Source organism: Rosa chinensis, chromosome 7, assembly GCF_002994745.2.
Source record: "Rosa chinensis cultivar Old Blush chromosome 7, RchiOBHm-V2, whole genome shotgun sequence".
NCBI lineage: Eukaryota > Viridiplantae > Streptophyta > Magnoliopsida > Rosales > Rosaceae > Rosa > Rosa chinensis.
The window spans coordinates 57,823,026-57,837,260 of record NC_037094.1 but is presented as its reverse complement, the minus strand read 5'-3'; the positions used below and the strand labels follow the sequence as shown (position 1 = coordinate 57,837,260).

The 14,235-nt window shown below is 36.2% G+C and overlaps 1 protein-coding gene across 1 annotated transcript; it reads right to left on the bottom strand.

Moving 5' to 3' along the window:
- Positions 1-228: 228 nt before the first annotated feature.
- Positions 229-6,799, bottom strand: LOC112178922 (serine hydroxymethyltransferase 2, mitochondrial). The gene is made up of 16 exons (XM_024317195.2): positions 6,627-6,799; positions 6,491-6,541; positions 6,277-6,363; positions 6,026-6,147; positions 5,600-5,676; positions 4,272-4,396; positions 3,503-3,595; positions 2,877-2,969; positions 2,582-2,779; positions 2,269-2,373; positions 2,046-2,111; positions 1,779-1,856; positions 1,296-1,407; positions 1,098-1,208; positions 829-1,003; positions 229-705 (listed from the first exon to the last, which is right to left on the bottom strand). The coding sequence occupies exons 1-15, from the start codon at positions 6,717-6,719 to the stop codon at positions 855-857; spliced, it is 1,560 nt and encodes a 519-aa protein (XP_024172963.1). The 5' UTR covers positions 6,720-6,799; the 3' UTR covers positions 229-705; positions 829-854.
- Between the last annotated feature and the right edge of the window lie 7,436 nt (positions 6,800-14,235).

Sequence of the window (14,235 nt, the reverse complement as noted above, 5' to 3'; positions counted from 1 at the left end):
AGGTGCCCTTTTGAGTATGTCTCAAAAGAAGTTCAACAGCGCCTTACAAAATTCTACGCATCTCAAAGTCGATGAATCTTCCATTCTAATAAAGTTTAAATGAAGCAGAAATATTATGCTTGCCGTGTTGACACACTAGCTTCCATTTTTCCTTCAGATATACCAAAATTGATTTCAGTCAGATGCCCTTTTGAGTATGTCTCGAAAGAAGTTGAATTGCGCCTTATAAAATTCTACTTATCTCAAAGTTACCATGAATCTTCCATTCTGATAAAATTTACATAAGCAGAAATTTCATGCTTGCTGTGTTGACACACTAGCTTCCACTTTTCCTTGGTTGCTGAATCACTGTCCATTAACCAGATCAAAGCGGGATAAATAAAGACGTTTACAACAGTTTCATGCTGACGAGAACTCATTGGATAGAAAAATAGCCTTGGTTATTGAGAGGATGACGAATATCTACTCTAATGCGGACAAGCTTTGAAGAAAAGATAATCAAGAATTACAATCGGCACAGGAATCAGTGGAACAAGAAATAAGATCCAAACATGTATTGAATACCTAACAGATTCCTTCATTATTGTATTGGTGAATGTCTGACGTGTTCCTTGTATGAAATTGCAGATCTTTGAGGTTTTATCATATCTGCTTAGGCATTGGAGTCATTTGCAAGCACAATTGTTGCCTGTTCAACAAATTTATCTGCAAAAATGAAAGAAAATGAATAAGATAACGTTTCCCAAAAAGAATGCTCCGAAATAATTCATAAACATCTAGCAAGGTGGTAGTTCAGTTGTCGGAGGTGCAGATAGGGGATTGACCAACCTGTAACAATGACAGGGGTTTGCTCTTCATTCTTTGTATCTCATTGTTTCTTTCTCAAATCCAATAGTTGGAAATTCTTTAGCATACTGCTCAACCTCGTGGCGTAGCTTTGCAATCTCAGATTGTATTTGACCATCTGATTCCAGAGTTGCCACAAAATCCTTTAACTTGGTACCTGCAATCATATGCATGCAAAAAACCTGCATGAGCATTACAAACTATAATGTGTGCGTGTGTGCATATATTGTGTATATCGTTGCAGAATACACCTTTTGTAGCAGCCTTAATCTTCAAGGCTATCTTCACGGCTGCATCAAAATACTCAGATACTTTTTCAAAATCATCCTCCATAAAACCCCTAGATGTGAGAGCCGGGGTTCCTGAAGAATCAAAAACAGGACCTTGATCAGAATAGAAGTACCTAGCTATGACTAGCTGCTGGAAAAATGTTAAAATCCAGGTCTTACCCATACGTATACCACCAGGGACCATGGCAGAAACATCCCCTGGGACAGTATTTTTATTTGCTGCAATATGAGCAGCTTCCAGAACCTTTTCAACTCTTGAGCCATCAATTCCCTGTCAAAAGTTCCAAAAGAATATGCTGATATTTTCATGCATAACCAATCATGCATCACAGCAGAATCAGTGAATTCATCATAAAACCCATCTTTCAATCCTAAATTTGGCTATCCACAAGATCTAAATGGCTAGTGAGACTCTTGAACCTAACTTTGAAACTTAAGATCTATTCCAGAGTTCAATACTCTCTCTTTTGGAGTTGTTCAGTCCAGTGATATTATCTTTAAGTAACCATGTCATAATCATTCCCGAGGGCCTAGGATTTTGTCTAACAAGCAGAAAGAATATACTTAGTCCAAATAAATCTCCCTGATACAGAAAAGAAAACGAAGAACAAATAATAATAGGAAGGAAGAATCTCCTTTTACCTTGTCCCTCAAATTTACCAACACCAAATGGTTGTCAGTTCCACCAGAGACAAGATCATAGCCCTTCTCTAGCAAGCTCTGCATGTTTAGAGGGCATAAGGCTATAAGAGAAAACTAGTGAGACATATACTTTCAAAACAATAATGGAAACAAAGTATTGTGTGCATTTTAGATGGCAAAAATACTCATGAGAGCTTAATTAGAACCAACTAAACGAAAAGTATTGCTAATTAGCATAAATGTGTTGGAAAGGTGACGATCACAGACCTCTGCAAATTTTGCGGAGTTACTGAGAACTTGCTCTTGGTAAGCTTTGAACTCTGGAGTTGTGGCCTAGAATTGTAATATAATCAGCAATGCAAATTTATTAGTGGCTATTTTCTTGAAGAAAACTCAGAGACAGAAAGAGAGATTGGATAATCATTAAAGAACAAAGACACAAGAATCTGATCATATGTAATAGATATTTCGTAAAACACAGACAAATTACCTGCTTGAGTGCAACTGCTAACCCAGATATGGTGTGATTGTGTGGACCACCTTGGAGTCCAGGAAAGACAGCCTGATTAATTTTGTCTTCATAGTCATACATAACCTGTAGAAGGAAACTTAACATTTATACTTCATTCTAGATGCAGCATTTTGGGACTTGCTAAATGTAGTACCAAAAGAACGAGAACTGACCAATGCAAACAAAATTACTAGAGTAAGATAAAACCTTTTTCTTACACTCCTCTTTCTTCTTATTTTGTCTTTCACTTCTATTCACTTAATTTTTATTAAAATTAAAAAGTATAACTCACTTCTTGTCCTTGCTTGTTTACATTTTTGACCCCCTTCCTGAAGAAGATCATAGCCCCACGAGGGCCACGAAGTGACTTGTGAGTTGTGGTTGTAACAATATCTGCATACTCAAAAGGAGATGGAATAACACCTGCCGCAACCAATCCACTGATGTGTGCCATATCAGCTAACAAAATAGCTTTCTGCTTATCACAGACCTGACAACAACACAAGAAAAATATCTCACTTAAGGATGCAGTATTATAGGTGTTTCATGATCATTGCCACAATGGCGAACCTAAAGCAAAAGCTTACCTTGCGTATACGTGCATAATCATACAAGCGTGCATAAGCACTGGCACCAGCTACTATTAATTTGGGTCTGAATAGTGTGGCACTTTTCTCCAACTGCAGATATATTTTGGAGGCATAGGTCAGCCCTCAACAAACAAAGATTAAGATTTGAAGGAAAGTAAAAGACTGAAAGTAGCTCTTGGCAAAAAGCAGAGCACTTATCCATGCAAAGAAATAGTTTCAATATATTACAGTACTGTCACATGATGGTGATTCCTTACAAAAGTAGGGACTTGAAAGCCAAATATTTAGGCAAACATGTACCCAAAAAAAAGAACAAGACAAATTCAAGTTTGTCCAAAGGCCAAAGCTAAATAAAGATTATGTTCCTGGTTCTAATAATATGGCAAAGATCAGCATGTCATGACAATTAATACTGTCGAATATTACCGGCATCTACATCATTATATACATATTTTATTAATATAATCTGCATAACAATAAACCAGACAACAACCTCTCACATCCTATTTCTGAGCCTGAATGAAAGCAAGTCATATGGAGAAGCATGCCATGATGATACAAAGTTGACTTTCCAATCCTTAGAATAAAGAAGTTCGAGAAAGGAGAAAGGGTAAGCACTGTACCTGATCATAGTCAATGTAACCAGTTGTTTCGTCCAATCTGTATGGCATTGTCTCGAAGAATATCGAGACAGCAGATATCTTTTTGGTGTCAGTCTGAAAATAATAAAAAATAAAAAAAATTATCACACAGTAGCATTTTGGTTTATGTATGATATGCTGTTGCTTGAATAAGTCATTTTCTTTTATTTATGATCATAGGTGGAAAGTCTTGGAAACTATAATATAAGGCTTCTATATGGAAGGCTAATTATGCACCGACTGATAAGAGCTTTGTCTAAGCTTCTTAAGGATGGGATTGCCTACTGTCATCTATGCTTTCTGTTCTTTTGCTATACAATTTTAAGTCAGAAAATTCCTGCAACCTATGAATTTAATTCAACAGCTCAGCACCCATCAAGGTTCAATCTTTATTAAGTAGACAAAACCACTCCTGAATCCTCTTACGTAACAAACTAAACTTAAAACACATTACAAAAACTAGAACTCCATTAATATCCTCAATCTTTCTACAAATCAGTTAATATCCTACATCTGCTCATGGAAATATCTTTAATCTGGCATCTGGATGGACAGTTATACATTGTTATATCTTTCTCCAAGTTGAATGTGAACACTAACAGGTGAGACCACAGACAGTGTAATTTACTTTCCATGCCAAAAAAAAAACGAGAAATAAAGTCAGTAGACTATCCTTCAACTACAAAGTCATCTTTGTTAACCTCCAAAAGCAGAACATTATAGCAAAATAATCAACAGAAGATGTAGAAACCTGATAACCATGAGAAAGATGTCCACCATGAGGCAGATCAAGAGCCATGATTCTTTCATGAGGTTTCAACAATCCAGTGTACGCTTGGAAGTTAGCAGGGGATCCAGATAATGACTGGACATTCACTGAAAGAATAAAGCACGTGACATCCTCAACAGGTATTTAATATACATTACTTTAGTAAATACGTGAAAAATTGGATCACTATTTAATATGGATCTAGAGAGTGACATGTTTCATAAGACGGTGCAGAATACAAAAAAAAAAATGATCACAAATAATGTTTCAAAATAATGATCGACATGTTTTACACTAACATGTTACATGAGAAGTCCTTTAATTGCATATTCAAGGTTGCCATGTAGCAGAAGTTATACTTCTACTTCCATCCAATTCCAAAAACTAATTTTTCTTACAAAAAGACTTCCAACTTCAAGATAATATACATTAAAGGCTAAGCATTTAAAAATCAGATTTTTTGAAAGGCCTCCTCAGAAACTTCACTCAGCCATAATATTACAGCCACATGAAAGACTTAATACTAAAACAAAATTAGTCTACCCTACCCTACTCCACTATTATATGATAATATATGGTCTAGTCTAGTTGTTTCTAGAGTCTAGCAGGCTCTCTCTAGGTTGTAGATACCCTAGCTAGGCACATTATTAATTACATCAGAATGGATAGTTGGCATTGGCTTTGATTCTTTAGCAATTTGATAATGATGGTGTAGAAAAATAGGGTTTTCTTTATTCTTGACTATTGAGTGCACTTTAGAAAAACTAGAGTGTACAAAACACTGCAAATGAAAACAATTAAAGAGTACAAAATTTACATACTGACAAAATAAAAGAATGTTGCCAATTTTTAATTCTTCCAAAAACAAATTCATAATATGGGAGAAAGAAAACAAGAGAGGAAAAAAAAAACGAAGGGCTTTAGGCAATAACCGTTTAGGAACGGTAAAGAAGATGATAAAAAAAACAGCAATCAAGTTTTACCACACATATTCAAGCTCCAGCATGCCCAGTTGACCACAATCAATATAGAGCAAGACAAAGCAAAAGCATTATACTTTTTTATCGTATTAACAATTGAACTTGCAGGTTCAGTATCTTTAACTAGACATAAAAACGCCTTGCTGGACATTTAAGGAGTTCAAACTACAAAATAATATCCTTTAACAAATCAAATAAGTCAAATGGCTGTACTTGTGGAATGCTAGCAATCAATTCAAACTTGCGAAATTTCAATTTAGGAGAACCAAATGTGAAAGTGTAAGTTGAACTGATGGGCCACATGTATACTATAAGTTTTATCTCCATTACCTCCCCATTTTGCAGGATCTAACTGAAAAGCTTCTAATGCGCGTTTTTGACACAGGGTCTCAGCCATGTCGATGTATCTACATTAATACATAAAAAGCAAAAGATGTCATATCAATCAAGTGTAACTCGAGAGAAAACATGACCAAGAAAAAAAATACAGGGACTCATATATGAGCATGCATGCATTACGAACTCACAACCCAAAAAGTAGAAGAAAAAAAGTACAAAATAATAATAGTAAAAAAAAAAAATTGTCACTTCCTCGTCAGCTTTACAAATAGCAATACTGGATTAGACAGCACGGTTTTTCTCAAATGACAGGCCTAGCCCCCTTCCCCCCCCCCCCCCAAAAACAGATTTAAAACGGCATATTTACACTGGATTGGATAAAATGACTACAAAGGAATTCGATGAAGATCCGCTTACTCATTCCCTCCATAGTATCTAGCACCGGGATATCCTTCGCTGTACTTGTTTGTCATGACAGAACCAACAGCTTGCATCACCGACAGTGATGTGAAATTTTCTGAAGGAATAAGCTCAAGCCCCTATATCCAATGCAACCAGAAGCACAAAAAATCAAATTCTAAACTTGGATATGCTCAACACTTCATTACTTCTCAATGCCGATTACATTCTCGAATCTACGAAACTCAATCAGTAAACAGTAAAAATACCTTCCATTGCCGAGCTTTTTCAAGCTCGATGATATCAGCAATCTCGGGGTCAATAACCTCAAGCGGCTCATTCAGTTGCTTTATCCACTAAATTCAATCAAATCACAATTCCACAACATCAGAATCAATACGACTGAACATGAAAGAGAAATCCAGATCCAAAAGAAAACTCATAATCAAAATGATATACGATGCGAGAAAACTCATAACATACAGTAGTACGAGCTTGCTCCTTTTCCTGAGCTGCTTGGCCGGACAGTGCGGACTGCAATCCAAATCAACATGAAGTCGCTGAACATAAAACAAGATGAACAGAGAGCCGAAGCAAAACGTATAGGTAAGATGATTACCATGTGGTAGACGGAGCCGCCATTGGCAGTGACGAAAGGTTTGAGCAGTGGCCTGTTGATGGCGCTTGAGAGCCTGCGAAGCGCCATTGCCATGAGGTCAGGGGTGTCTCTGTGTGTCTCTGGGTTTGGTGGGGAGTGGTGAGACGGAGAGAGAGAGAGGCGGTCACTATGACTCTATTGTTATATTGTGATATTTGCGTAGTGAGTGGGCAAGTGCGGTTGGGTGGGTGGTGACGTTGATTGTAATAACACCACGTGGGTCCTGCAGATCGGGACTTGGGGTTTCGTCACTTAGTGGCGGCGACGTCACTAGACGATAATAAAAGGCGAGGAGTTGCCAAAAATGGTTTCATGGGACTTGACATTTTGCTCCTCAACTAGTTACGAAAATTGTTCATAAGGTCATGTATGCTTACACGCAGAATCTGGATATGACTTTGTGTAAGTCACTATGATCTATTTATGGCTTACACACTGTTAAATTCTGTTTGTATGTCATACATGTATATATAAAGTAAGACATTTTGATTTTCATAAGGTATTATTGAGGTTCTATCCGTTTTAGGTAATGTCAGCGTGTTTTGGTCTCTTGATGATAATGTTAGGTATTAGTGTTGTTTGGATGATTTTGCAGTGAAGGCATAATGAAAATGTATGTAGTATACCAACACTACCCTCTTTTAAATACATGTAAAAACTAGTATACTCGTTTCTAGTGACAGGATTTTGGCTTGATCGGTTATATGAATTTTTTTGAGTATTTTAAAATATAAAAAAATTATACTATAACAGAAATGATAAATGAATAAAAATCAATTAGATACAAAACGTTGTCACTTCACTTAAGATCGGTGCGCGCCGCAGTTGTAATTGTAATAGAAACCCGTCCAGCTCGTAAGGAGGAAGACAGGATTTTAGTTTCATGCCCCGGTAATTCAAAGTGAAAAATTATCCTCCAAAAGAATAATAAACGAATAGAATCAGTTGGATACAAACGATGTCGTTTGGTTCAAGAAGGGTGAGCGCGAACCCTGGTACCAGAATGACCCGCCCAGCCAGCTCTCAAGTCAGAAGAAGCCCAACGATCATCAATTCATTCAGATTTTACAAACTCTGACTCCCTCTCAAGCTCCATACTTATAATCTTTCGTCAAAGGCAATGGCGACTTCCTTTACCACATGGTAAGCTTTAACACTCGCATTTTCTGCAATGTACTTTTATTCGCATAACATATATAACTTGAACTCCTCTCTGTGCTATTTTCATACACCCCAATCAAGGTTGAATATTTCACAGTTTGAGTTTTGATCTATGATCATTTCTGTAATGAGTTATTACCACAGTATGTACGATCAGGCTATGAAATTTGGGCAATCTTAATCCTCAGAATGGTTTTGTGACCTTATTAATTGTCGGATTTGTGCTATTTGGAGAGAACTGATTACACTAACAGATTTTTGAGAACCCTTTTTCGAAAACTCCCAAGAAACTAGCCCAGGCCAGCGTCTATTCAAACAAATGTAGATCCCTGAGCATCTCTTCATGATCCCATTAAGCTTTTAAAATAGGCAGCTAATACTAAGAACCTACGAATTGGCAAAACAATCCATGAACATCTCATGATCATTTCCAGTCAACATCTAACATCATCGACATATTTCAGACCCGCTCTCTAATAAACTTGCAAGCAAAACGCGATCAAATTTCAATTGTCTACATTTTGTACTGATTGCTTGCCCGACAGAAATATTGTTCTTGGATCGGTGTAATAGGCATGTATTGGAGTCTAAATTGATTGCTTATCGGTATATTAAAAATGCAATTGTTCCTGTGTATTCTAGATGCTCAGAAGTTGAAGGGGATATGATGGTTCTGATCGAAAACTGTGCCAAGTTATGATATGCTTTCATATACTTTTGCTGTAAAAGGGTTCTTAGAACATGGGCATGTAAATGAAGCAATGCAGATTTTGGGTATGATGGTTGGTGAGTGCTTGATTTAGTATATCGTATATTACCAACTTTGAGCTTCCTGCACATGTTAAGGATTTGATATTAGGTATGCAAGCAAGTTCACAATCGAATATTGATGATTGACATAAAGCGTGATGTCTTTCGAAGCAGTGGAAGGATTGATATGTATGGAAGTGTGTGGTAAGGCTTGGAATACAGTGTAAGTTTTTGATGCTTGCAAGCTTGGAACTTGGTAAACTGGACATCAATCATGGTCACTTGTTTTCAAAATGGGTACCATGAGGAAGCATTATGTCTATTTTCCAAAAAGGAATCATCATACTTCTACCCTCTTCTCAAAAGAAAAAACCCTAACAAAGTTTTCACCCTCTCAATTCATCTATACAAACAGATTTGATGGCAACGGCGGCTGCTAATTTGCTCCCATTCAAGTGGAAGCAATGCTACTCAAATCGGCTCCGTCCCCAAGCTGCACGCACTCAGTGCAACCTTCAACCAGTCAAACTCAGTGCAACCTTCAACCAAATTATTAAGCTTCAGAGCCGCTTAATCACCACCAACCCTGAAACATGTGTCAATAAATGTTAAAACAGTTATGCACATTGGAGCTTTCTCAACTATTCTCTAGTTATCTAGATTAATCTAGAACTTGTACAAATCTAGCTAGATTAATCTTTTGTTTTCATAAGAACGTCTTGATTTCAGGAGCCTTCTAGAATAAATTCCACTTTGTAAGAAACAGTGACCCATGAATATGATACTTCATTATGAAATATAGTAGAATACATAGATGGATTGCAACATAAAAAGGTTTGATTACAATTTTCTTTATTATTGGATTTGTTAGCATTTAATTGTGTTGGATTGCAACCTATAAGCCTTTCTGATTTTGGATACTTCAAATCAACCATACTTGGGAGTTTCATTTTATTTTTTTTTAATACGTTTTACTTAACCCTGAGTTTTGTTGTTTTACTATTCAAGTTCTTATTTGATATATCAACATTTCTACAGGCTGTTCATTCAGATGCTGACCTTGAATCTGCTGCTGAAGTTTTGGTTCCCTCAAATAGGGTAATGTTTGTGAACTAATCAAAGATTTCACTGACTATTGAACTTCCCCTTTGTTTACTGTCAAAAGTGTATTCTGAATTTCTGATGCAGTTTTGCCTAATAACTGATTCACTTTTTCCTTCTTGATCTCCAGTATCATGATTTCACAACCACTGTTTGTTATTTGTCCCCTAGACTGCAGGTAACTTTTCCTTTTTGTATTTTAAGTCAACTTATGCTGAAATCATTCTTGTAACACTTTTCCTTATGTGAGTGATAAAACTCTCTCTTGTTGCGCTTCAAATAATAGTACCTAAACTTTGTCAAAGGTCATGGTGATGAAGTAGTGGAATATGGAGGTTATACTGTGTTACAAACCTTTAACTTTTCATGTCCCTATTCAGGAATCATTGTAAAGTTTAAAATCATGTTTCAGAAGTTACTAGAATCTTGTATTGAGCGTCGCCCTCTTCTGATCATCTCCCACAGAAGATTAAAAGATATACTGTTCCTTGATCTTGCTTTGGCTTCAGCTGTCGAAACAACCTTGGAAAGGGGACTCACAGATCTACATTTTTCTAACCCACCGGTAACCATCAAGTATGCTGTTAGCTCTAAATATCTACTCAATTATTAGAGTAATTAATGTCAATAGATATGATTATGCAAACAAAAATGTTCTAGGCTTTTTTAGGATACTGAAAACATGAGATTATGTTCTTCATTTCCTTGGTGTTCAAAATTTATGACTGTACACAGTTAACAATGAAGATCTCATTTACTGCACCAAGGTAGGTCTCTCCATGAATGCTGTCATGCTGATCTTTTCTCGCATATCATTTAGGGAACTTCTAGTTTATGGTTTTCGTACTTGCTCTATTTCAACTTCTGGAAATGAAATGTTTAAATCCTTTTTTGTTTTTGAAATTTAAATGTCCAATGAAGTCCCTTTCTTAACTCATGCTTTTATGGTGTTGTCATAGAACTGGTACCGTATTAGTGAACTGTATAAACCCAATAATGATCAGTCGGCATTACAATCAAAGGCTATTTTTGATTGCTTACCATTAGTACTTGCTGATAGGTCTCAGTGCTACCAAAAGAAGATCCAGCCCAGTGCAAAATATCTTGGTAATGTGCTTGGTGTTCAGAAGTCAGTGGTATGTTGTTGTTGCTTGACTATTGCATCTATAGTAGACAACGAGTGATGATTCTTTTTTATGTCTTCTCCCTGATATCAGATTGATACTTTTTCTGAGGAGTTACTAAGGGCTGGATCAGAGACTATTCTCTCTACTCTCATGAGTCTCATCAATCGCTTTGATCCTATTCTTAGAAAAGTGGCTAACTTGGGCTGGTAAGATTAGATTGAAGATTCACCAATGAGATGGTAAGCTAACATTTTTTTTTTTTGCTTCAAATTTATATATATATATATATATTTATTTTATTGATATGTACATACAGTACAATTGATGAAAACCTGCAGAGGCATCATAAATGGAAGGAATTTCTGGAGATTCACACACCTTTAACTATTTTTTCTTGGATACTTTTTAAGTTTGAAGTAATTTCTTCTCAAGTCGAATAGATGAGATTATGCATATGTTCATGTTATCTGATGATTTTCTGCAGCATAGGTTGGTGCAGAATCTTGCAAGATAAGATCTTTGAGAGGAATGGTGCCAGCATGGATTAAAATTCCCATGTCAGTTGCCATACCATTTGGAGCCTTTGAAAAGGTCATATTAGAAGATGTTAATAAGGTATTGTTTACAAAAAAGACCTGCTGATTGGTGTTTTTGACCTTTTAATTTGTTATACACTGAATTTTTATTGTACATCAGTTCTATTATCATTTGATCGAATTTCAATTCTAAACAATCAGTGGGTAAATTTTTTCCTGAAAATTGAGAAAATTGAGATAGCTAGAAATTCATTCCTTATGCGCATTTGGTTCAGATAAAAGTATACTGCAAGACGCTGTTTCTAGTGCACTAAATTCAATGAGTTTCAAGTTCCTTTTGTAATCAACCGCTGGATATTATTATGGTTCTTTAGAATTGAGCACACTTCATAAATAAAAGAAGAAGAGATCATAATTTGACATGAGTTTCCCTTCAAGTAGATACTGATAAACAAATACATTCGGACAATCTTTTCAGGAAACACCTAAAAATCATCATACAGTTGTTAGAATGGGCTAATTCTCATATCCCTGGTTACATTCCATAGGCCAATATTTTGTTCCATGATTATCAATCCTGAAATGGATGGAAGATTTGAGAATGAAGCTCTGAATTAGGCTTCAATTAAAGTATCTGATGGAAGATCTATTGGACATGCATTTGTAAGAAACTAAGAATACAAGACTACGGTGACTTAAGATCCATCATATGATGCTATTATGACATTTATTTCTTCCCTATTCTTGACAGGTTTGGGCTTCAAAATGGAATCAAAGAGCTTTTATTAAATATAGTAAAGCTAAACTAGGTCATGAGAATATATCCATGGATGTATTGATTCAAGAAATCATCTGTGCTGATTATACTTTTATTATTTCCATAAAGAATCCCTTATCAGGGATACTGCAGAAATTTACACAGTGGTATGACTTGTCTCTGAATTTGATATCTCTCTCCCACCCCCCTCAAATGTGACCATCATTCTTATTTTTTCATGCAAATACAGAGTTAAAGGGAGGAGTAAAATACAGTCCTTTTGTAAATCTGGAGTAGCTCAATCATGTGGTGTGGTGACCAACAAAAAACTGTCCTTTTGTAATCCTGATTTTTTTTATTTATCTTCTCTACCTTGTGATTCAAAATCAAAAGTCTGAGAATGGATCCACTATATATGCTATGCGGCGCATGCATACCTGAATTCTGGTTTGATCTTTTTGCTTGACTGATTCCTAGTTGTCTCTGTTTCTAGGCCTCAGAACTTCAATTGTGGTGAAAGTAAAAGTTAAAGAACTTCAAGGTCAATGACATTCAGTGTGTAAGTGTATGCATCACTATCGAACTCCTGAACTGCTGTAATGAAGCGTCTGTCCTTAATTCATGCTGCTCAGTTTTCAGGACATTGATAAGAAGAACACTGATATTAGTCATATTACCACCGCAAAATCCTAACTGCGATTGACTAAGGTGATTGAAGAATCAAAGAATGGGATAGAAAATCATGATATGGAAAGGAAATATTGTGTGCTAAACCTGAAGAGATAGAAGAGAAGGCATTTGTAGTTGAGGAGAACTATGAGGTAATACATGCAGAAGGTATACTTTCTTCACTGTGGTAAAAATTATACTGAGAAGATTCTGTATACCTGCTATATGATTTGTTTTGTCTTTGTGCAACTAATGAGAATGATGAGGGTCTTTTATCTTTCTGCAAACTGCCCTTATAAATCATACAGAACAGCATGTGTATTTGAGAAATATACTTCTCTTGGAACAGTGTATTGAAAATTATCACACTTTTAATACTCTAGTGTAAGGAACCAACCACATGCTTATTACCTGTTCAGATAGAAATTTATAGAATGTATGAGAATTTTTTTGTTTATCATCATGACAACACAGGTAGATCAAAAACAAAGCTGGGACTGTTAGTTATAAAAGAGTATGCTACAAATAACTGAAAATACATGTGTTGGACTCCCTTTGAATTGCACAATATCGCGTTTTTGCAGTTGGATATAGAACTCAATTTGAGTAAAAGCTCAATCTTACTATTAACTGAACTAACATCAACCATAAACTTTACAGGACATGGTTCTACTGTGAATTATAACTCAAGTTATGGCTCTCAAATGCCTGGATGTACAATTCAAATGGTGGAAGTTGAGGATTATATGGTGGGGGGGGATGTACAGCAAGTTGCGACAGCATGTATGCTGGAGGTTCTGGTGTGCTCTACGGGGACTACATTGAGGGACCGAAGGCCACTTCTACTGGATCTTGGTAAAATGTTTGGGCACAAATGTTCATTTGTTGAGAGATTGTTCATTGACAGAATGGTACCAGTTGCAGTGATATGGTGCCAAACTAATTACAATTTAAAATAATCCAGAATGTGATGCAGGTGTATATAGAGTGCTGGTGTACTAGGGTTTAATCTGGGAGTCACTCAACCAGATGATAGGGTTTTGGGAATCACTCACCAAAGAATAGAGTATATTCTGTTGGTAAACTTTCAATCACGTTAATCTCCCCAACAAGGCCAATATTACATGATGACACCACTTAATTGAAATTCAAGTTTCAATAGGACTCTCACTATGACCAAAGATAACTTGACAGCTTTCCCATACGCATGACTTGTTTTAGAGACAAGGAATTAAATTACTTCTTGCACTTCCAATGGATATTAAAAAGATTGCAGCTGGTCCCTTAACTGATGCATCAGAATGTGTGCACATTATGTAAGTATCGAGCGAGGATTTTGTTGTTTCTCAAGTTTAAGATTTCCTTTATGAGCTGTCTTGAATTCCCTACATTAGAAATGCAAAACCAGATGCCTTCCGGTCTCGTTGCATCGATGTGTATCATTTGTGGAATCTTGTACTGTGGCCGCT

Bases quoted from the DNA above. Each gene is read 5' to 3' on its own strand.
- LOC112178922 (XM_024317195.2), bottom strand. From the start codon at position 6,719: ATGGCAATGGCGCTTCGCAGGCTCTCAAGCGCCATCAACAGGCCACTG. The intron at 6,364-6,490 runs GTATGTTATGAG...GATTGAATTTAG, and splicing joins AGGAGCAAGCTCGTACTACT to TGGATAAAGCAACTGAATGA. The intron at 2,970-3,502 runs GTACAGTGCTTA...ATATATCTGCAG, and splicing joins GTTACATTGACTATGATCAG to TTGGAGAAAAGTGCCACACT.